Source organism: Trichosurus vulpecula, chromosome 1, assembly GCF_011100635.1.
Source record: "Trichosurus vulpecula isolate mTriVul1 chromosome 1, mTriVul1.pri, whole genome shotgun sequence".
Classification (NCBI taxonomy): domain Eukaryota; kingdom Metazoa; phylum Chordata; class Mammalia; order Diprotodontia; family Phalangeridae; genus Trichosurus; species Trichosurus vulpecula.
Genome location: NC_050573.1, coordinates 2,763,344 through 2,786,671, shown reverse-complemented (window position 1 = coordinate 2,786,671; position 23,328 = coordinate 2,763,344). Strand labels below are relative to the sequence as shown.

Sequence of the window (23,328 nt, the reverse complement as noted above, 5' to 3'; positions counted from 1 at the left end):
TGGCTGTCCCCACACCTGGAATACTCTCCCTCCCCAGCTCAGACTCCTAACCTCACTGTCTTCCTTTAAGTCCCAATAAATAACTGAAAAGGTGCAGAAAGTATTCCCTCACCCCTTTGAAGTCTTACTCCTTCCCTCTTCTAATTATGGCCAATTTGTCCTGGACTTGGCTTGCTTTGTATATATTGATTTGCTTGATGTCTCCCCCATTGGATGGTGACCTCTTTGAGGGCAGGGACTGCCTTTTGCCTCTTTTTCTATCCCCAGTGCTGAGCATTGACCCTGGCACATGATGGGTGCTCAATAAATGTGTATGCGATTGAAGTGACAATTTCTAGTCCTTGAGGAGCCCTTGTCACATCACTCTCTTCTTCCCCTGCTGTCTTCTCCTGCTCCCTTTCCTGTATCTGCCCTTTTTGTCATGCAGAGCCATCAAAGGACCTTCTCCTGCAGGCAGGATGTCAGCAGACTCTGTCCATAATCCCCCCTGTCATCCTGTGCACTCTTACCTTCCCCAGAGTGCCTCCTTCATCCCTGTCTGCTTATGTACTTTCAGAAAGAAGTGTCTTACTTAGAGAACAAGAGGATTTAAAAATTCTTGGGAATCTCTAAAAGCGTAAAAGAGCCATAAATTCCTCAGTTGTTCAAAAGTCAAACAGTAGACTAAAGGAAGTGAAAGGTGAAATGAGGATTCCAAAGAGACCTAAAATCAGGTGTTTTAAAGAGGAAATCACAGTGATAAAACATGAAATGGTGATTTTATGCCAAGGATAGAGAAGTGGTTGCAAATATCAGAATCTCTGATAAAGTGAATCCTATGCTTATGATAAAATGAAATAAAATCAATTGTGAGACCATCAGATTCCAAGTACCTTGGCCACACCCATGCTGTGCATGTAGCAGGTTGGAAGTGGAGATGACCCCTTGTAACAGTGACAGTTAATCATCTCCATTATTCTTATTGCCTACTGTTAAACCCTTTCCAAGTATCAAGAGTACCTGATTGTGGGGATCAAAATTGTCCAACCCACAACAAAAGAGATGGAGGCAGAGCTCTGAGCCAATGGCACTTTATTGAAGGGCTCATGGTCCCTGTAATAAGTGCACCTCATAACTTCCTCAGGATCTGAGATTCACCCTTCTTCTGGGACCTTGTTTTTATAGGGTTTGATGCCAGATTTGTTCCCTGGACATTCTAAAGCAGCAATACAAAACACAGAATCTCATTGGTTGCCATATGACTCTTAAGCTAAAAGAAGTAAAAATGATGTGTCACTAGTTGGATAAAGCAGGAATATCTCCACTGAACAGGTGGTCACAAGAAGGATGGGCTCCTCCTTAGCTGAGGCAGGAGATGGTACAATCTATACATATACTGGAAGTATATATGGTGGGGAACAGCGGCGGGACAAGGGGGACTTTCCCTACCATGCCAACACCCATGTGTGGTTTGGTCAGGGGATTTGAGCAAAACTGAACGGAGATATCTTTGTCAGCACTTCTGTGGTTGTACAAGTGAGTTCCTCAGCTGGTAAGCAAGTGATGAACATTGCATTAAAGTTGGAGGCCTATTCTGGGGCCCTTCTATTGGAATCCATATTCCTCTGTGACTTGTACAAAGTATGCATTAATACATTGCTTATTCTTAGACCTGGTATTTGGGGACTGACTACATGAATATACTAAAAGCATTACAACAATCATTACCCCTTATAAAATCCTAATGAACTGACTAATGCTGTTTGAGTAGGGGTCCTCAATAAATCATTTATCTCATATTCTCAAACCTGGTCACCTCCTTTATATGGTCCATCAGTAGGCCTCTTACTCCTCCTCTTGACTCTTATTCTGCCAAGTTTCTATAATTCTCCTTGGATGTGTAGGTCACTTAATTCTCATAAAGAAACTGGCAAAATTTTTCTGATGAAATAGCTCAAACAAATCCCAGATTAATTAAATATTGCTTTTATTTTTAGCCTATGAAGGAACCCCCTCACTACCTGATTCTTGTTCACTCATGTTCAGAACTTTATGAACCATTTGAAATTTTTCTTGATGAAGATACTGGAGTGGTTTGCCTTTTCCTTCTCCAGTTCATTTTGCAAATGAGGAAAGTGAGGCCAGCAAGGTTCAGTGACTTGTCCAGGGTCACACAGCTGGTAATTTCTGAGGCAAGATTTGAACTTATGAAGATGGTATCTTCCTGATGCCAAGCCCAGTGCTCTGTCCACTCTGCCACCTAGCTTGCCCTTCTCCATCATAGTTACTTTTATTTCTAGGTAATTAATTTTATAATTAAGGAATGTACATCATAGACAAATGAAAGCAATCAGAAAGGAAAGGCATGAGCTGTCTTGGCTATGACACATCATCTGTGGAGTAACCTGCAGCCCTCAGTGTTACAACATTGGCTGGGGGGCGTCTCTTACAAATCAACGATTCCACTGAATAGGTCTTTAGAATCCTCTTCCAGATCAGACTTTATTTATTTCAGCCATTCAGGAAACAAACTAGATCTTTTCTTTAACTTTGTTCTCTCTCAAGTGATCACATTAAATGCTTGCCCCCAGAATGCCATGCAACTGCCAACTTTACACAGACTTTTCACAGAATTTTCTTTAGGACATATCACTTATTAATTAGAAATTGTTAAGGAAAAGTGCCCTTTCAGTTCTAGAACAAGAGGGAAAGCAGAATAGAAAAACTTCTACTGTTCACCACCTGAAAGAGATGCCAAGAGGAAAACTTACATGAATGTCATAGCCAAGTTTCAAAACTCCCAGGGTAAGGAGAAAATCTTGTAAACAACAAGAAAAAGAAAGCATTTCAATAAAGTGGAAATCTAGTTAGGATTTCCCAAGAACTGGCAGATTCCACTCTCAAAGACTGAAGGCTTGGGGACATTAGATTTCAAAGAACAAAGGAGCTATGGTTGCACCCAAGAATAACTTACCCAGCAAAGTGAGTATGATCCTGAATGGGAAAGAATACCTGTTTGATGAATTGAGAGACTGTCAGGTTTGGAACAAGAAGAGCAAAACTCATTGGGAAATTTGATATAAAATATCCAGAAGAAATATCAGGAAATCATTAAAGCCTGATTATCAGGCCCCCATGAAGGTCAAACTGTTTTAGTATCATTTATATATGAAAAAGTCATCAGTATTCTTATAACTGTCATCATTCCTGACTTAGTTTGAAAGACAGGTGGCAGCTGAGCTGTGTGTGATGGGGTGATGATAAAAAACAAACTTGTGTAGGGAAAGTCTAAAGCAAGAAATGATAATGGAAGAGGGTGTGAAAAGAAGAACTCATAGAGAGGAAGCAAGTAGGGGTGGAGGGCTGCTAAGGTTGGAACTAAGGTTCTCATCTGGGTTGAAGAAGAAGCATCATGTACATGGGAAAGGGTGTACAAGTCTTCTGAACATGTAGAGAGGTGAGAAAATTGGGGAACAGGATGGGGGAGGGACTTTTTAGAGGGATGTGAGCTGAGATTTAGGAGGGTTGGGGAGAGGATGGGGGGACTTCTGGAGGCCTTGTGGACAGAAATTGGGGGGAAGGAAATGAGGGACTCTTGGAGGGATGGGTGAATTGGGGGGTAGGAGGGTGGGAGAAGAGAAAAAGCAATAGAGTAAAAAAAAGAGGGCAGAAAAGAAAACCATGAGCAAAAATGAGATGGAAAGAAATTCAGACAGTAATTATGACTTTGAATGTGATCGAGATGTTGACAACAACTTGCTTTGTAGAGACAAAGAAGTGGAAAGTGCAGGGATCCCCATCATTTGTGGAAAGGCTGAATGGGTTGTGGTGTGTGGTTGTGATGGAATGCTACTGTGCCGTAAGAAAGGATGAGCTCAGTGGTCTTAGAACGGCCTGGAAAGACTTGCACAAAGTGTCTAAGAGCAAAGTGAGCAGAACCAAGAGAACATTGTATACAGTGACAGCAGTATTGTGTTCAGAAGAGTTTGAGCACGAGTCATTTTGACTATTCTAAGGACACAGATGAAAAATAAAGGGCGTGTAAAGAGTGATGCTATCTGCATCCAGAGAAAGAACTGACACACAGTGGTATGTGTGGAATAATTTTGTATGTATATATGTATACATACAGATATATGTTATATATATACACACACATACATACACACATACATACATACATACATACATATTCACATACATGGTAGCCATCTCTAGGTTTGGGTCGGGGGGAGAAAGAAAAGAAATTTCCATGGTAACTATTGTACATTTCAAGGAATACCAAGTTGTACGTGGGACTTGCAATTTCCTGTGCAATTAATTTTTTTTTTCATTTTTCTCTTATGGAAATGCTTGTTTAGCTCCCTGAATTTTAAATAAAATGTTTTAAAAATAGGTGAAACCTATTTTTTTATCCTAAGGAACTTACGTTCTCATGGAGGAGAGAACATGCAAATCATTTTCTTCATATAAGAGCTATTTGTTATATAAAGTATTGTCATATATATATATATATATGCATGTCTGGATACAGACATATGTATTTACAAATAATATATACATTTGGTCTTCCGTCTTCCTCTTCCTCAGATCTATAACTTCTCTGCTGTCGTCTCTGTGTCCTCTGGATTTAGGTAAATCTTCCTCTAACTCCATTCAATATGAAAGGAAATATATTCTAGCGTTTACCATGCATATACATGTAAGACATTAAGAAATAATATTAAAAAAAAGAATATATCACTTATATCAGTTTGGATAAAGAAGACATTGCCCATCATCTTCTCATGCTCCCCCACAGATCCACCTCCCTCACAGCTGTAACACAAACTTTCTTCCTGATTCCACAGGAGTCACATTTCAGAGGAAAATATTTCTCAGCTTTAGTCATAGTGATCACATAGAAAGCTTTTCTCAAAATTCAGTTGGGCTGTTAACGACTGTGGTTTTAGAAGCTGACTCTGATTCGCATAAAAGGTATGACCTTTCAGCAGATTCCTTCTCTGGGCTTCATTTTCGTTCTTTAAATTATTGAGGGTTGGACTATTTAAATCTGAAGTGTCTTTCAGCTCTACATTCTATGACTTTTAATGATTTAGGGGTTGGTGGCATTCAAAGACGTGGCTGTGGACTTCACCCAGGAGGAGTGGGGCCTCTTGGACCATCCTCAGAAGGAGTTGTACAAGGGGGTCATGCTGGAGAATGCCCAGAACCTGCTCTCCCTGGGTAAGGACACTTCCTCTGGTAATGCTGGGTCTGCAATCAAAGGAATATTTTCATGCCCTGGTGTGCAGGGTTGGGAGCACTGATCAGTTATTAGAGAGAGGAAAGTGTTGGTCTCCTGTCCTGCTACCTGGAGTTTCCTATAGAAAGTCTGTGCATTGTGTGACAGGAACCTGAGGGTTTCCTTGTTGCTCCTGAATCTGTCTCTTACTTCTTCTAGACACTTCAAATTAGTGTGGAAGAATCTCAGACCTGGAACTAATGTCAGGGGTCATTTGGCCTAACTCCCACCTGGCCATGAAATCTGTCTGCCAAGTCTCTGAAAGCTGCTCAGGAGGCTTTCCCTTACAAGCCCGTCCTCTCTGGGATGGGTCTGGGATCTGGAATATTCTTCTTTTTTAACAGCATCAATCTGTAGCTCATGGCTTCTACTTGTCCCTCGTATAGCGAGTTTGTCCTTAATATTCCTTCCTGTTGCCCTCAAATTCCAGCACAGATAGTGGGAAAGGAAGGGAAGGGAAGAAGCATTTATTCTCACTTACTATTTGCCAGATGCTGGGCCTGGGCCTTTCTTTACAATATTTTGTTACTTTATCCTCACAGTAACCTTCCAAATTAGGTGACATTATTCTCCCCATTTGACAGTTGAGGAAACTGAGGCAAATGGAGTATAAGGGACTTGTCCTGTAGCACACAGTTAGTAACTGTCTGAGACTGGATTCAGGCTCTGGCATGCCTCACTATAGGCCCAGAGCTCTCTCCATAGCACCATCAGCTGCCTCTAATTTCTAGAGAATGGAAAGTGTGCAGTGAGTCCAACATTCTATGAAGAAGGTGCACCAAGACCAGATTTTCTGACTCCAACCTGGTTCCCCGATCTCCTCCTTTACCTCTCCCCAAAGCTCAGAGAAGAAATGCTTTCAGACTATCCTTCAGGAGTCCTGGGAACCACCCTGGGGTCCTTGCTTACATGACACTGGCATTGCCAGGAATAACAGACTGGCCAAGAAATGGAATTTGGACCAACTAGGGTTTCTTGAGTTTGCCAGCAGGAGATTCTCACCAGAAGAGGCAAAGATGACCCAAATGAGCCATACACAAGGTTTCAGGGAGTGAGGAACAGGGGAGGGGGACAGTGCAAAAGCTGGCTCATCTGGGTCCCTGTTGTGGGACTCCCGTCTGGTCTTGCGTAATAAGCCTTTTTAGCCTGCATTGGAATTAGGAGTTTCTATCAGAATGGACTTTACAGGAGAGGGGCAGAAGTTTGGCTCTTTCTCACAGCAGGTTGTACAAAAGGATAATGTGGCATATCCTGTTCTGAGTTACTTGCATTACAAGCACTAATGGGTGAGTACAGGCTCATGTGTGTGAATATTGTGAATCTCAAAATGGAGCAGCTCTGGGTCCGAATGTCTTTCCCTAAATAGAACTAACTGACAAGTTTCTCTCCATGCTCATCTCTATCTGACTCCCCATGCCCAGGGCTGCCAGTTCCCAGAGAAGACGTGATCTCTTACTTTGAGCAAAGGGAAGCCCCATGGATGCTGGAGCAAGAAGGCCTGAGGAGCTGCTGTCCAGGTGAGTGAGGTGAAGGCAGATATATGAGAGCTGGGATTACAAGAGGCTGCTTTGTGTCGTCGTGAAGGAAGTACTAGATCTGGGGGCAGGAAGGCCTGCCTTGGAATTCTTTTTCATCTGTTTCTTAGCAGTGGCTTCATGGGTCACTTACTGAACCACTGAGCCTCAGTTTCTCCATACATAATATGAGGGGCTTGGACTCCATGGTTTTTCACTTTCCTTCCAGGGATAAATATACGATCCAAAAAATAAAGTCATTGTTTGGAATTTGGGGGCATAGAATGCTCCCGAGAGTATTAAAGGGGATTAGGTTCTCCTGTATGAGCTCTTTCCTAGACCTTCAAGTCAACCAGCTTCTAAATGCCTGCTCTGTTCCAGACTCTGTACAAAGCACTGAGCACGTAAATCAATGCAAGGGACGTCCCCTGCTCCCATGGAGCTCACAGTCTCGTAGGGCAGAGAACACGCCAACAACTGTGTAGAAACCCACTATGTACAGCATAAATGTGAGCTAGTCAAGAGAGGGAAAACCCTGAATTTAAGGGAAAGGCTTATTGTGGGAGTTGAGCTCTAGATGGGGATTCAGGGAAGCCAGCAAGAACATTCTAGGTAACTGGGATGGCAACAAAACCCCACAGAGTCTGAAGGTGAAATGACCTGTCCCCAGAACAGAAAGGAGGCCCAAACAAATGGATTATAACGTATATGGAGGAGGGGAGGGTGGAAGGGAGAAAGGAGACTGGAAATATAGGTGAGGGGTAGGTGATAAAGCGCTTTCACAGCCCTATAGAGGGTTTTATGTTTCATATTTTGCTGGGGAGCCACTGGGGGCTGTTGAGTACATGGTGACATGCTGCGGTGAGAGCTGAAGGGAAATGAACTTGATAACTGGATGGAGGGTTAGACTGGACTTCAGGGAAATCCAGGCAGCTTGACCAACTAGCAGGGTCTGACCTTATGTCAGGTACGGGGTGACAGGAGTCTGAACCAAGAAAGTGACAATATTGAAATAGAAACGGGTCTATGGAATGATGTCACAAAGGGGGAATCAACAGGACTTTGGAACAGATTGGACATGGGTGTCTAGAGTGTGAGTGTGAGAGCGGATGAGGAGTGCATGGCATTTCATTTCTGAGCCTGGACTATTGGGAGGATGCCTTGGATAGCATTAGGAACGGAAGAAGATGGGAAGGTTGGAAGAAAGCAAATGAGTTTCCTTTTGCATATGGTAGAAGGAGAACCTAGAGAGAGTAATGTTGCTAAAATCTAGGGAGGGGAGGATCTAAAAGAAGGGGGATACTGACAGTGTCAAAACCTTCCAAGAAGTAAAGAAGGATTAGGATTAAGAAATGGCCATTGGATTTTAGCAATTTTGAGATTACTGGTAACTTTTAATAGATGTGTTTCACTTGGACAATAAATTTCTGAGGTACTATGCAGAGAGTTTTTTTGACTATTATAAATAACCAAATTCAATATAAAGGACAAATGAAGAAAGTTGCTATGCTTAGAATAATTTTACATATTATACACCTTTTTGTGTGTAATGGTGGCCATATCTTGGGCTGTGTGGTAGGGTAGAAAAAATAAAGAAAGGACAAAAGAAAAGAAAGAGTTTCAAAGAAAGCCAGGGAAAGGATTTGGAGACATCAAATGGAAATGGCCATCTCTAGTTGTTTAGTTATAAAATAAAGATATTGGACATCATTTCATGGGGATACATGGATCATGTGAGAGTGTTTTAAGGATTAGAGAGGAGGGGTGGAGCCAAGATGGTGGAGTGAAAGCAGCGACTCACCTGAGCTCTCCCACAGACTCCTTCAAGTACCTCTAAAAAGTGAATCTGAACAAATTCTATAGTGGCAGAATCCAAAAACAGACAGTGTGGCAGATTTCTAGCTCAAGACAACCTGGAAGGTTGGCAAGTATCTGTTGCACCAGGTTGGGAGAGTACCACAGTCTGGGGCACAGGCTACACCAGTGCACGCTGGGCCATAGCAAAGCCCGAGCAGACCCCAGCAGAATGAATCAGAGGCTGCAGTGGTGATTCCCTGACTTCTCAGCACAAGATGGGGAACTGTCAGAACAGGATGAGAAAGAAATGCAGTCCTACACTGGGCCTGTGGCTGCAGCATCACGTACTCCTGTGGCTAGAAGCCCAGAGACTGAATGTTTAAAAGTCACTTAATCTTCCAGGAGCCTAGATGGCAGAGTAAATAGTAAGTAACTCTCATCCTCCCTTGTTGACCTTGAAAAATCCAGAGAATATTGCCCCAGGAAAAATCCTGGAATAGTGGAGCCACAGAAAGACAGAGTATGCTGACCTTCTAGCTCTGGAGACTATGGGCATTAACAGGAAAGGTCCCTCTTGCTGTGGCTGAAGGAAAGGAGGCATCCAGGCAAACCAGCAGCAGCAAGGCCAACCTGAGCAGACCAATAGGAGAGCTTGAGCACTAGGGTGGTGGAACTGGTAAGTGCCAACACCAGCACCCCCAGCAGACTTTTGAGCAGCCGGGAGAATAAAGAGACACCAGCACAGACAGGCATCTACCAGCCGCTGAGCCTGCCCGTGCCACAGCACAGCTTTTGGGGAAGAAGAGACCTGAAGAAAACAACTCCTTCAAAAGTCAAATTGGCCAGATGGAAAAGGAGGTACAGAAGCTAACTGAAGAAAACAATTTGTTAAAAATTAGAATCAGACAAATAGAAGCAAATGGCTCTATGAGGCATCAAGAATCAGTCAAACAAAATCAAAAGAATGAAAAAAATAGAAGAAAATGTAAAATACCTCATTGAATAAAGAACTGACGAGAAAAATCAATCCAGAAGAGACAATTTAAGAATTATTGGTCCACTGGAAATCATGTATCTTTGAAGAATTGATCAAGGAAAACTGCCACAAGGTCCTTGAACCAGATGGTAGTGATCATCTCCTGACGGAGATCCCAAGTTGAAAAAGCTGTTGGGAAAACTGGAAAATAGTTGTAGCAACAATCTGGCCAGCAGCTACTGTGGCTGTGTAAAACCAACAACAACCTGCACACACCAGGCCACTAACACAGGTTCTTTGATCTGCTTTACTAAGGAAAGTAATGTTAAGGGGTTGACAATCTTACTCACACATACAAATATAACTCATGTAGTTCAGGATGAAGAGCCAGCAACCTGAACTTAAGAGCAAATACAAACATACACAATATAAACAGACCAAATCACAATTCATAGTTAGCAGGAAAACATAAACATCTGGGTTTACAAGCCAGGGGCTGTTAAAATGGCTGCCCAGAGTCCTGCACAACTCTTCTAGTGACTGAGAGCCCCAAAAGGGTCTAGGGGATTCACACATAATCAGCAAAAGGGTGTGAGCCTGGGGTTTAGTACCTTGTTAGCAAAAGGGCGTGGGCTTAGGACTTTGCACCCCCTAAGGCTTTATCAAAGGCATTTGATTGCTTTAGGATTTCTAAAATACAAAACAGTAAAAAAAAGTCCCACCTTAATTGCCAATACAATAGTATTGCAGAAACTGGGCATAGACCAACTCTTGACACTGTGTACTAAAATAAGGTCCAAATGGGTACATGATTTAGATGTAAAGTCTGATGCTATGAACAAATTAGTGGAGCAAGGAATAGTTTTTCTGTCAGATTTATGGAAAATGGAGGAATTTATGACCAAATAAGAGATAGAGATCATTTTGAAATGCAAAATGGATAATTTTCATTACCTTGATTGAAAAGCTTTTGCATAAACGAAGCCAATGCAACCAAGATCAGGAAGGAAGCAAAAAACTGGGAAAGAATTTTTACAACTAGTGTCTCTGATAAAGGCCTCATTTCTAAAATATATTGAGAACTGAATCAAATTTACAAGAATACAAGTCATTCCCCAATTGTTAAATGGTCAAAGGATATGAACAGGCAATTTTTTAAAATTTAATTTATTTAGTATATTTAGTTTTCAGCATTGATTTTCACAAGAGTTTGAATTACTAATTATCTCCCCATTTCTACTCTCCCACCCACTCCAAGATGGCATATATTCTGGTTGCCCTGTTCCCCAGTCAGCCCTCCCTTCTGTCACCCCACTCCCCTCCCATCTCGTTTCCCTTCCTTTCTTGTAGGGCAAGATAAATTTACTTCCGAGGTGCATGCAAAAACTTTTTTGTTGTTGTTTTTGAACATCTGTTTTTAAAACTTTGAATTCCAAATTCTCTCCCCTCTTCCTTTCCCACCCACCCTCCCTAAGAAGGCAAGCAATTCAACATAGGCTACATGCATATCACTGTGTAAAACCCTTCCACAATACTCATGTTGTGAAAGACTAACTATATTTTGCCCCTTCCTAACCTATCCCCCTTTATTGAATTTTCTCCCTTAACCCTGTCCCTTTTCAAAAGTGTTTGTTTTTGATTACCTCCTCCCCCTATCTGCCCTCCCTTCTATCATTCCCCCCCCCCCTTTTTTTTTAATCTTCTTCCTCCTTTCCTGTGGGGTAAGATACCCAATTGAGTGTGTATGGTATTCCCTCCTCAGGTCAAATCCAATGAGAGCAAGATTCACTCATTCCCCCTCACCTGCCCCCTCTTCCCTTTCTTGCCACTTTTATGTGAGATAATTTACCCCATTCTATCTCTCCCTTTCTCCCTCTCTCAATATATTCCTCTCTCATCCCTTAATTTGATTTTATTTTTTTAGATATCATCCCTTCATATTCAACTCACCCTGGCCCTCTGTCTCTCTATATATGCATATTCCCTTCAGCTATTCTAATACTGAGGTCTCATGAATCATACACATCATCTTTCCATGTAGGAATGTAACCAAAACAGTTCAACTTTAGTAAGTCCCTTGTGATTTCTTTTTCTTGTTTACCTTTTCATGCTTCTCTTGATTCTTGTGTTTGAAAGTCAAATTTTCTATTCAGCTCTGGTCTTTTCACTGAGAAAGCTTGAAAGTCCTCTATTTTATTGAAAGTCCATATTTTGCCTTGGAGCATGATACTCTGTTTTGCTGGGTAGGTGATTCTTGGTTTTAATCCTAGCTCCATTGACCTCCGGAATATCATATACCAAGCCTTTCGATCCTTTAAAGTAGAAGCTGCTAGATCTTGTGTTATTCTGATTGTGTTTCCACAATACTCAAATTGTTTCTTTCTGGCTGCTTGCAGTATTTTCTCCTTGATCTGGAAGCTCTGAATTTGGCCACAATATTCCTAGGAGTTTTCTTTTTGGGATCTTTTTGAGGAGCCAATCTGTGGATTCTTTCAGTTTCTATTTTACCCTCTGGCTCTAGGATATCAGGGCAGTTCTCCTTGATAATTTCTTGAAAGATGATATCTAGGCTCTTTTTTTGATCATGGCTTTCAGGTAGTCCAATAAATTTTAAATTATCTCTCCCGGATCTATTTTCCAGGTCAGTGGTTTTTCCAATGAGATATTTCACATTGTCTTCCACTTTTTCGTTCCTTTGGTTCTGTTTTATAATATCTTGATTTCTCATAAAGTCACTAACTTCCCCTTGCTCCAATCTAATTTTTAAGGTAGTATTTTCTTCAGTGGTCTTTTGGATCTCCTTTTCCATTTGGCTAATTCTGCCTTTCAAGGCATTCTTCTCCTCATTGGCTTTTTGGAGGTCTTTTGCCATTTGAGTTAGTCTATTTTTTAAGGTGTTATTTTCTTCAGCGTTTTTTTTTGTGTCTCCTTTAGCAAGTCATTGAGTTGTTTTTCATGATTTTCTTGCATCCCTCTCATTTTTCTTCCCAGTTTTTCCTCTACTTCGCTAACTTGCTTTTCCAAATCCTTTTTGAGCTCTTTCATGGCCTGAGACCAGTTCATGTTTTTCTTGGAGGCTTTTGATGTAGGCTCTTTGACTTTGTTGACTTCTTCTGGCTGTATGTTTTGGTCTTCTTTGTCACCAGCACTCCAGCTCTGATCCACCGCTTAATTCCTCCCACCTCCTCTGGGCTGGGGCCAGAAGCAATTGCAGCTGTAGTTCTGTAGCTGGACCACCTCTGCTCCCCCCAGGCGGTGGCCAAACCAGGAACTCCTTTCACTCCCTGCAGCTTTTCCCACTAATATTCTCTGTTGTCTTTGGTGTTTATGGGTTGAGAAGTCTGGTAACTGCCACAGCTCACTGATTCAGGGTGCTAGGTAGGGCCTGTTCCGCCCAGCTCCTGGTCTGGTTGGCCCTGCCACCACCCATACTGGGCTCTGCTCCCCTCCACTGGGCGATAGACCTCACCCAGTGACCATGGCTGGAGCCCTGCTTCCCTCTGCTATTTTGTGGGTTCTGCAGTTCTAGAATTTGTTCAGAGCCGTTTTTTATAGGTTTTTGGAGGGACTTGGCAGGGAGCTCCAACAAGTCCCTTCTTTCCAGCCACTATCTTGGCTCCACCCCCTGAACAGGCACTTTTCAGAGGAAGAAATTAAAACTATCTATAGTCATATGAAAAAATGCTCTAAGTCACCATTAATTAGAGAAATGTAAATCAAAACACTGAGATACCATATCCCACCTAACAGAAAAATGATAAAGGCTACCAATTACTGGTGAAGATATGGGAAAAACTGAAACAGTAATTTATTGTTGGTGGACTTGTGAACTGATCCAGTCATTGGGGAGAGCAATTTAGAGCTATGCCAAAAGGGCTATAAAAATGTTCATACCCTTTGACCAACCAATACCATTTCTAGGGCTGTATCCCAAAGAGCTGATAAAATTGGGAAAAAGACCCACATGTACAAAAATATTTATAGCAGTTCTTTTTGTGGTGGCCTAGAACTGGAAATTGAGGGGATGCCCATCCATTGGGGAATGGCTAAATAAATTGTGGAATACTATTGTGCCATAAGAAATGATGAACAGGCAGACTTCAGAAAAACCTGGAAAGACATATAGACTGATTCTCAGTGAAGTGAGCAGAACCAGGACAACAATATACACAGTGACAGCCACAGTGTGTAATGACTGATTTTGAAGGACTTAGCTGTACTCAGCAATGCAAGGACCGAAAACAATTCTAAAAGACTCATGATGGAAAATGCCGTCCACATCCAGAAAAAGAAATATGGAGTCTGAATGCAGATCAAAGCAGACTATTCACTTTCCTTGTTTCATTTTGTTTTTTATGTTTTTATTTCTCATGGTTACTCCCGTTTGTTCTAATTCTTCTGTACAATATGACTAATGTGAAAATATGTTTAATAGGAATGTATATGTAGAGCTTATATCAGATTGCAGGCTCTCTCAGGGCAGGGTGGGGGAGAAAATTTGAAGCTTAATGGACGTGATTGTTGAAAACTAAAAATAAATAAATTAACTTAAAAAAACAATATTGGTATAATTGTAGAAAAAAGTATTAAAGAGAAATGATTTTATTTGTCATAATAGGGAAAGAGTCCTCAGCGTGTGAGAGAATGAAAATTAGTGGGAAAAAAAGGAGATACTAGAGGAGAAATATATGGAGGTAGATCAGTGGGTAGAGTAAGATCATTTGCAAGTGTCCTTACTTTTCTTTAGCAAGGTCTAATGGTAATTTAAATTAATGGGCCCATTAATAGGCCATATGACCTGCTTGCATCACTGGAAGCCTAAGTCACATGTGGTAGGAGGAGCTTCCCAAGAGGAAAAGGAAAGTGTATCACAGGAAATGCTCGGAGAGAGAGCAATTAGAACTGAGGAAGAGAGCAGATGTCGTGTTAGTGCTGTGAGTGATTGTTGGTGGCAAGGCTCCAGCAGGGGAGTGGAAAGTTATGGAATGGAGTGGTTCTCTGCTGTGAGGTTGTGTATTGAATTTTTTGCTGCTGTGATGGATTGGGCTTATTGGTTTTGGGACCTGGTTCTTTGGTGTCTGAATGAATGGCTTACGTCTGCCTTCGATATGGAGAGTTTCATATTTTTTGACACAGAACCACATAGGTATTTTGACAATTATTGTCTATATTGTGATTATTGCCTTGCTAATACACAAGGAGAAAAATAATCTTGTAATATAATGATCATGTAATATAAGGGTCAAAAAGATAAGAAAACATCTGATTTATGTGAGATGAAAAGGATAAGAAAGCCCTTAATGTCCAGTTTTTTTCAGTGGTTGGGAGGTAGGTAGAAGCAATCCATGATGCAGGGTTGGGAATGAATGAAAAGATTTGGAAGAGCTGCTGTGGTGAGTGGCACAGGGAGTCAGTTGGGGAGATGGCCAAGTATTTCCTTGCCCCCATGAGGGCCCAGCTGAGATTACATAGCCTAAATTGGTAGTGGATCTGGCAGCCTGGTTTCATGATTTTCTCTTTGTACATTTACCAGCACCTGAGGAGGAGAGATGGGTGTTGCCTTACTCAGGAGTCTTCTGTGGCTAAACTTTGCAGAAATCATCAGCCCAAATCCCTTTCCTAATCTCTGTGGTTAATCTCTGTCCCCATTCTTGGAGAATCATCGGCCAGGTTCATGTAGGCGACCAGCACACCAGTTTAGGGAGCTGGGAGTTAGAGACTCACAGGTGTCCTATAGCAGGAGACCCTTCAGGAGCCTAGAAAGAAGCCTCTGTAATCTTCAGTGTTGGTTCTGGTCTGGTTCTGTCAGGGTTAGAATCTGACTGAGGTAGCTACTTAGAGGTGATTGGGCACAAGAAAGGGACATAACAGGGCTGAGTCCTGAACATGCATTCAACAACTAGGGGAGAGAACAGAATGGAGGGAATAGACATAGAAGCTGGGGACTGCTGTCAGCCTTGGAGCAAGGCAGGGAATCAATAAACATTGAGTAAGTGCCTTCTGTTTTAGGCATGGTGCTAATCCAAGAGGATAAAAAGGAAGGCAAAAGACAGTCTCTGCTCAGAATCTAGTTTAGATTAGGTTAGCAAACAAATGCTGATACAGGGAAAAGAGAATATTTTTGGAATGGGAATATATTTAGTTCAATATGGAAATTAGGGAATAAAGGAGTGAGGATAATAAAGGTTTAAGAAGGAGAGCAGAATTGGGGAGGAAATAGTCAAAATCATATGAAAGTAATAGGTAGCATTTATACAGCAGGTACCATGTGTCATGCAGTGTACAAATATTGCCTCATTTTGTCCTCATAAGAACCCTAGGAATGAGATACTATAATTATGCCCATTTTATAGATTGACAAAAATACTAAGGGTCACAGGACTAGCAAGTTTCTGAGGTGAGTTTGGAACTCAAGAAGTCCTGATTTGAGGCCCAGCATTCTATCCACGGGACCATCAGAATTCTGATTTTTTAACAAATTACGTTGGGGCAGCTAGGTGGCGCAGTGAGCAGAGCACTGGCCCTGGAGTCAGGAGGACCTGAGTTAAAATCTGGCCTCAGACACTTGACACACTTACTAGCTGTCTGACCTTGGGCAAGTCACTTAACCCCAATTGCCCTGCCTTTTCCCCTCCAAAAACAAAAAAGTGATCCCTAGGGAAATTAGGTTATGGTTATTGGTAGAATAGATCATGAAATAATTTTAATATTTAGTGTAGGTGCACCAAATGGTATTGTATCTATGAAAAAAGGGTTGAAAGTGACGACCATGAAAGGGAAAGAGAAGGAGAAAGATTGAAAGTGGAGATAATTTGTTGAGTACCATGGAAAGAGCAGACCCATTCATAGGGTTTGGATTCTAATTCCAACTGCTGAGGTTTGGGTCAAGACACTCAGCCATTCTGAGCCCTTGGTCTGAATTGTGAATATGACAAGAATGATAGCCTCACCTTTGGCACAGGTTTTTGTGAGGTTCCATTATAAATTCACACATGAAGCTCTTTGGAAATTAAATCATCCTTGGGAAGGGAGCTAAGGGCATTTTAAAATGATTGTTTCTCTGATTTTAAGATGTTTCTATTTACCCAAGGAAATAGAAAGTAACTTGAGTTTTTATTCTGGCTGTGGAGCAAAGGGGATATACGTATATATGTGTGTATGTATAGTGTCATTTGTTTTACTGTTGCCTTTTTTTTTTAAGAAGGAGAGATCAGCCTGGAAATGAAAGAAACTACTACAGAACTAACCCTTTCTGTAGAAGAAACTCACAAGCAAAGATTCATGAGTGATGACTTCAATTGGAGAGAAGTCTGCACAACACCTGAGAGTATTGACGCTGGAGAGAAACCGTATGACTGTAATCAATGTGGAAAGGGTTTTACAGAGAAGAAATATCTGATTGCAGATCAGAGAATCCACGCTGCAGAGAAATCTTATAAATGCCATCAGCGTGGAAAGACATTTACATGGAAGGATGGTCTTCTTCAACATCAGACGTTCCACACTGGAGAGAAATCTAATAAATGCAATCATTGTGGAAATGCTTTTATACAGAGGGCTCATCTTATTGTACATCAGAGAGCATACTCTGGAGAGAAACCTTTTGATGGTAATCTGTGTGAAAAGGCTTTTAGAGAGAAGAGATGTCTTGTTGCACATCAGAGGATACATAGTGGAGAGAAACCTTATGAATGTAATCAATGTGGACAAACTTTTAAACAGTGGGAAAGTCTTAGTCTGCATCAGAGAATCCACATTAGAGAGAAACCTTATAAATGTGATCAATGTGGAAAGGCTTACAGATGGAAAGACAGTCTTGTTGAACATCAGAGAATCCACACTGGAGAGAAACCTTATAAATGTAATCAATGTGGAAAGTCTTTTAGAGGTAGGAAGTCTATTGGTGAACATCATAGGATCCACACTGGAGAGAAACCTTATGAATGCAATCAATGTGGAAAGGCTTTTACAAGGAGGGCTCGTCTTATTATGCATCAGAGGACCCACACTGGAGAGAAACCATATGAATGTTATCAATGTGGAAAGACTTTTACACGAATGGATGGCCTTATTAAACATCAAAGAATTCACACTGGAGAGAAACCTTATGAATGTAATCAATGTGGAAAGACTTTTACATGGAAGCGCAGTCTTGTTAGACATGAAAGAATCCATAATGGAGAGAAACCTTATGATTGTAATCAATGTGGAAAGACTTTTAGATTGGAGAGATGTCTTACTGCTCATCTGAGAATCCACACTGGAGAGAAACCTTATGAGTGTAATCAATGTGGAAAAGCTTTCAGATGTATGTCCAGTCTTACTGAACATCAGAAAAGCCATACTGAAGAAAAATGTTATAAATGTAATTATTGTGGGAAGACTTTTACATGGAAGTGCCGTCTGGTTAGGCATGAAAGAATCCATAATGGAGAGAAACCTTATGATTGTAATCAATGTGGAAAGACTTTTAAATTGGAGAGATGTCTTACTGCTCATCTGAGAATCCACACTGGAGAGAAACCTTATGAGTGTAATCAATGTGGAAAAGCTTTCAGATATATGTCCAGTCTTGTTGAACATCAGAAAAGCCATACTGAAGAAAAATGTTATAAATGTAATTATTGTGGGAAGACTTTTACATGGAAGTGCCGTCTGGTTAGGCATGAAAGAATACACACTGGAGAGAAACCTTATGAGTGTAATCAATGTGGAAAAGCTTTCAGATATATGTCCAGTCTTGTTGAACATCAGAAAAGCCACACTGAAGAGAAATGTTATAAGTGTAATCATTGTGGAAAAACTTTTACATGGAAGCGCAGTCTTGTTAGACATGAAAGAATCCATACTGGAGAGAAACCTTATGACTGTAATCAATGTGGAAGGGCTTTCAGATTGAAGAGATGTCTTATTGCTCATCTGATAATCCACACTGGAGAGAAACCTTATGATTGTAATCAATGTGGAAAGTCTTATACATATAAAGAGGGCCTTGTTAAACATCAGAGGATCCACACTGGGGAGAAACCTTATGGATGCAATCAATGTGGAAAAGCTTTTACACAGAGAGCTGGTTTTATTGTTCATCAGAGAATCCACACTGGAGAGAAACCTTATGAATGTTATCAATGTGGAAAGGCTTTTGCACAGAGAGCTGGTTTTATTGTTCATCAGAGAATCCACACTGGAGAGAAACCTTATGAATGTTATCAATGTGGAAAGGCTTTTGCACAGAGAGCTGGTTTTATTGTTCATCAGAGAATCCACACTGGTGAGAAACCTTATGAATGTAATCAATGTGGAAAGGCTTTTAAATGGTGTACCAGTCTTATTCTACATCAGAGAATCCACACTGGAGAGAAACCTTAAGAATACAATCATTGAGGTAAAACCTTCAGGCTAAAGTCAGTCCTTGTTAACCATCAGAGAATTCATGGGAGATAGAGGAATCCTATAAGTGATCTGAATGAAGTAAGGCATGAAATGGAGTACAGAGCTTCTTAGCAAAACATTCACTCTGGATACAAGTCATCTGTAGACCCAGTGTGGGAAGGCTTTAAGCTAGGGATCATCTCTTGTCCTCTCATCAGAGGATTTCTAATGAAGTACGCGTCTTTCTCCAGAACATGGAGATTGTGGGTGAAGGTTAAATTTTGTTTCTGACTATAAAAGAAAGGTGAGATAAGGAAAACAACTCATGCTTACCTTTCAGGTCGCAAAACCAAAAAAGGAGGCAATAGACTGATCATCTACAGAACTGTGTGAGAGAATATACCCGGATGTTCTTAGAAATAAAATGCCTTCAAAATAAGAAAAATACTTTGGGTCAATATTATGTCAACTGGGGAACAATATTTGTTGAAGGGAAGAAATTAGATTTGTTTGATCAAGGATATAAAAATTGAAGCAATTTAGGGGAATGTCGTGTTCTAACACAGACCACCTACATGCATGTATTGAGACTACATCTAGGACGTTGAATGTGACAGTCAAGAAACTTTTCATTAAGTTGAGATCATTTCTGCCTCCTGATTTTGGTGATCCAACAGTCATAATGATGAGACAGAGATTCCCCTGGTGGACTTCAGGTAGAACAGAGCCATTGTGTGAACAAAGCAGCTGCTCCTAGGCAGACAAGAGGCCTTGTAAATTTCTTTCTACAAAGTTTCCCATGGTTGCTCCTGCTCTGCCAGCCTGGAAAGAAAAGCTAAAGGAACTCAGTTCCATATCGGAGGCATCTGGGCTGCATGTCACATGCTCTCTACAAATCAATGAAGGGCTCAGGTCCTGATGACAATACCTTCCTTGGAGTGATGCCTTCCAGCGTAGAGATCAACAGGTTGGTCATGAGGGAGCAACTCAAAAGGCATTATGGGAAGTCTTTATATTCTCTCATCAAGGCAAGTCAGAAGAGTCTTGCTTTGCCAGAAAAGGCAAACACTGATAAGGAAATTTCTAAAGAAATTCATTTGGATGCTAATAAGGACCCAAGCCAACTTGCTGTTCCCTTGTCACTGAATTTATCAGAGATTCTTGAGTTGTAAGGGCCTTCAGGGGTCGTCTAGGCCACACTCGTACCTCCAGAGGCTTCTCTCTGAAAACATTTCTGCTTGAAGACCAGCCAGGAAGGCAGCCCATTATTAGGACACAGTTCATCACATCAAACTGAAATCTGCCTCTTTCAGCTTATACTCACTGGTCCTGGGTCTTCCCTCTGGGGTCAAGCAGAACAAGTGTGATTCATCTTGGACATGACAGCTTTTCAGGTATTTGAAGAGTATTTCATGTTGTCCACCAAGTTTTCTCTTCTGGATAAGTAGCCTCATTTCTTTCAATGGATCCTCATTTGGCATAGTCTCCAATCCATATTCGTAGCCCTTCTTTGGATGTATTCCAACTAGTCAATGCCTCTTGTTGATTATCTATAGACAAACAGATATCTTGTTTGTCCGTATTTATTTGTATGCAGGTAGCTGCCAAAAGTGCCACCAAACTGGAGCATAAATTATTTTGTAAAATCTTATAATTGTATAATCTGTTTTTGCTAACAATGGTGGAACCATGACTTTGGTACCCTAATACCTTTCAGTTGTAGATATGTTTGTTTATAGATTAGTTAGAAATGGGGAGGATATCATGACTTGTCTTGACCTATGTCTTGCCACTGGACTCTGATAACACTGGAGGAGAGAGTGAGGTTGATGACTTTGCACAGCTCTGCCTCACTTAAATCCAACTCATTTGCAAACAAAGGACCAACAACAACAATCTGTGGGTGAAGAAGCTCATGAGTTCAAAAGTTCAGTTAAATACAAAATTCAGTTTTCCTATCACTCACTTTTAATTGAAGAAAAGCTCTGAGCTAAGTTTTGATAATCATTTAATATCAATTTAATAACTTCGATAAGGACCAGAGCCTGAGCTAATAATCAACCAGAAGAAAAGCATGGACCTAACACCTTCTTTGTTCTTAGACTAAACTCTGAGAATACCTCTTATGTCAACAAGCCCAGATGGGGCTTACTTAAGAGCATTCTTTCCTCTGCTCACAGCCATTAAGGATGAGACCCTGAATCCAAGACACTATCTTGAATAATGGGACTTTTTCTTATCTTAATATTTTATAAACATATGCTACGTTGTGGTGTGTTAATATTAAAGAAAATATAGATGTCCTAGATAGTAATTTCAATTGACATTTTGTCAACTCTCTTATTGTATTTACAATCCTATCCAATTAAGAAATTCCTTTCTTATACTGTCATTAAACATACATGGAGATCATAAATTTGAGTGACGTAGACATGCTGAGTTGGGACTGTTGTAAAAATGTATTTACACTTTCTCATTCTTTTGTTTAAATAGTCAGAACTTATGCTCTGGCTCCTTGTACGTACAAGTAAGCTAGCTTCACTAGCTTTAAGGGAATAAACAGTACGAATTTACATATCACCTAGCTTGTTGGCCTCCTTTAACCAGACTTTCAGGTCGACAGTTTAAAAGTGCAGTCTTCTCTTAAAACGCTTTACTTTGAAAGGAATTATTATCTTAGCACCAGCTGCAAATCACTTTGTGTCAAGGAAACTTGTTATCTTCTATACCTTTAAGTTTCCTGATTCAATTCTGGACCATCTGTTATGTCTACCAGCCAGGATGATATCATTCCTGGAAATATTGTCTCTGGGTGTTTTTGTACAATTAGAGGAAACTTGTTATCTATCATTAGTGATTTCTGCAAGATCCAGGTGGAAAGTATCAACATTTTCAAGCTGAAATGAGGGGCCGTTTCCAGCCCACATTTTAGACTTTCAGCCCATCATATTCTTCCTGCCCCCATGATGCTTTAACCATTTATATTGTTTTCCCCACCTACCAACTTCTGTTCTTTTTTCCATCCTTCAGATGGGGGGGCTGCCTTTCATCCTCCGTGTCTTTAAGCTTGATGGGGAAGCCATTTTCTCTCTTTATTAGTAAATTCATGTTAACTAATAAACTGCTAGTGCTTGGAGCTTTGTACCTCAGTTGGCTCGATTTTCCCTGTGACAGTCCTTGTGGATTGAGACCACTAATGGTTTCTCTCCTGAAGGAAGTTTTTAATTTATAGAATCTATGCATGAAAACCATTGTCATCAAATTAAACCTGATTGTCTTGAGGCCATCAGGACAGTCTTGGCTGATTTGTTGTTCAGTCATTTCATCCTTGTCTGACTCTCTCTGATCCCATGGACCATAGCAGACCAGGCCCATCTATCCTCCACTATGTCTCAAAGTCTCTCCAAGTTCATATTTGTTTTGTCCATGGCACCATCCATCTCATCCTCTGCTTTCCCCTTCTCCTTTTCCCTTCTATCTTTTCCAACATTAGGGTCTTGCCTAATGAATCTCATCTTCTCATTATGTGGCCAAAGTATTTCAGCTTCAGTGTTCGATCCTCCAGTGAATGGGATGAATGAATTTCTCTAAGTATTGCCTGATGTCACCTTTTTTGCTGTCCAAGGAACTCTCAAAAGTCTTCCTCATCACCAAAATTTAAAAGTTTTGATTCTGTGGCACTCAACTTTCCATATACAGCAGAAAGACCCATATCTGTGACTCTATGGACTTTTGTTGGCAAGGTGATGTCTCTGCTGTTTAGGATGCTGTCCAGATTTGCCAATGCTTTCTTTTGAAGAAAGAGGCAACTTTTAATTTCATGGCTGCAGTCACCATCTGCAATGATCTTTGAGCCCAAGGATTTCAACTCTGACACTGCTTCAATTTCTTCTCCCTCTGTTTACCAGGAAGTGATGGGACCAGTTGCCAAGATCTTAGTATAATTACATACATACATACAAACATGCATATATATGTGTGTGTGCGTGTGTGTGTATGTACATATATAGCTTAAAATAACTCTAAAATTTTTTAATATGTTTTCATTTTGTGGAATAAAATGAGCATTTTTATAACATAGTACAATAAAAGATGGTTATGCATGAAACTGCAAATCTCCTCTGCACAACTTGCTATTTCTTTCAAATACACAACAAAATTATCAAGTAATTTTTTTCTTCCCTCAACCCATAACCTAGAAATGGCTACCATTAGGCACAAAGAGGTGAGTACATATTATTCTCAGTCTTTCATACAAATGTTTCCATGTTTTTGTAAACTCTTGAACTCATCATTTTTTTTACAAGACACACTTTTAAGTTTAATCTGCATTATTAACATTTTCTCCATCACTTTCTTAAGTCTAGAAAATCAACAGAACAATGAATCAAACCCTAATTTGTAGC

General features: G+C 40.7%; 1 protein-coding gene across 1 annotated transcript; it reads left to right on the top strand.

Moving 5' to 3' along the window:
- Window positions 1-4,856: 4,856 nt before the first annotated feature.
- On the top strand, window positions 4,857-18,580 carry LOC118833941 (zinc finger protein 883-like; the record flags this gene model as incomplete). The annotated part of the gene is made up of 4 exons (XM_036741376.1): window positions 4,857-4,956; window positions 5,079-5,205; window positions 6,685-6,780; window positions 16,752-18,580. Coding segments are annotated over exons 2-4 (1,959 nt in total), but the record flags the coding sequence as incomplete, so codon positions are not given.
- Window positions 18,581-23,328: the final 4,748 nt, after the last annotated feature.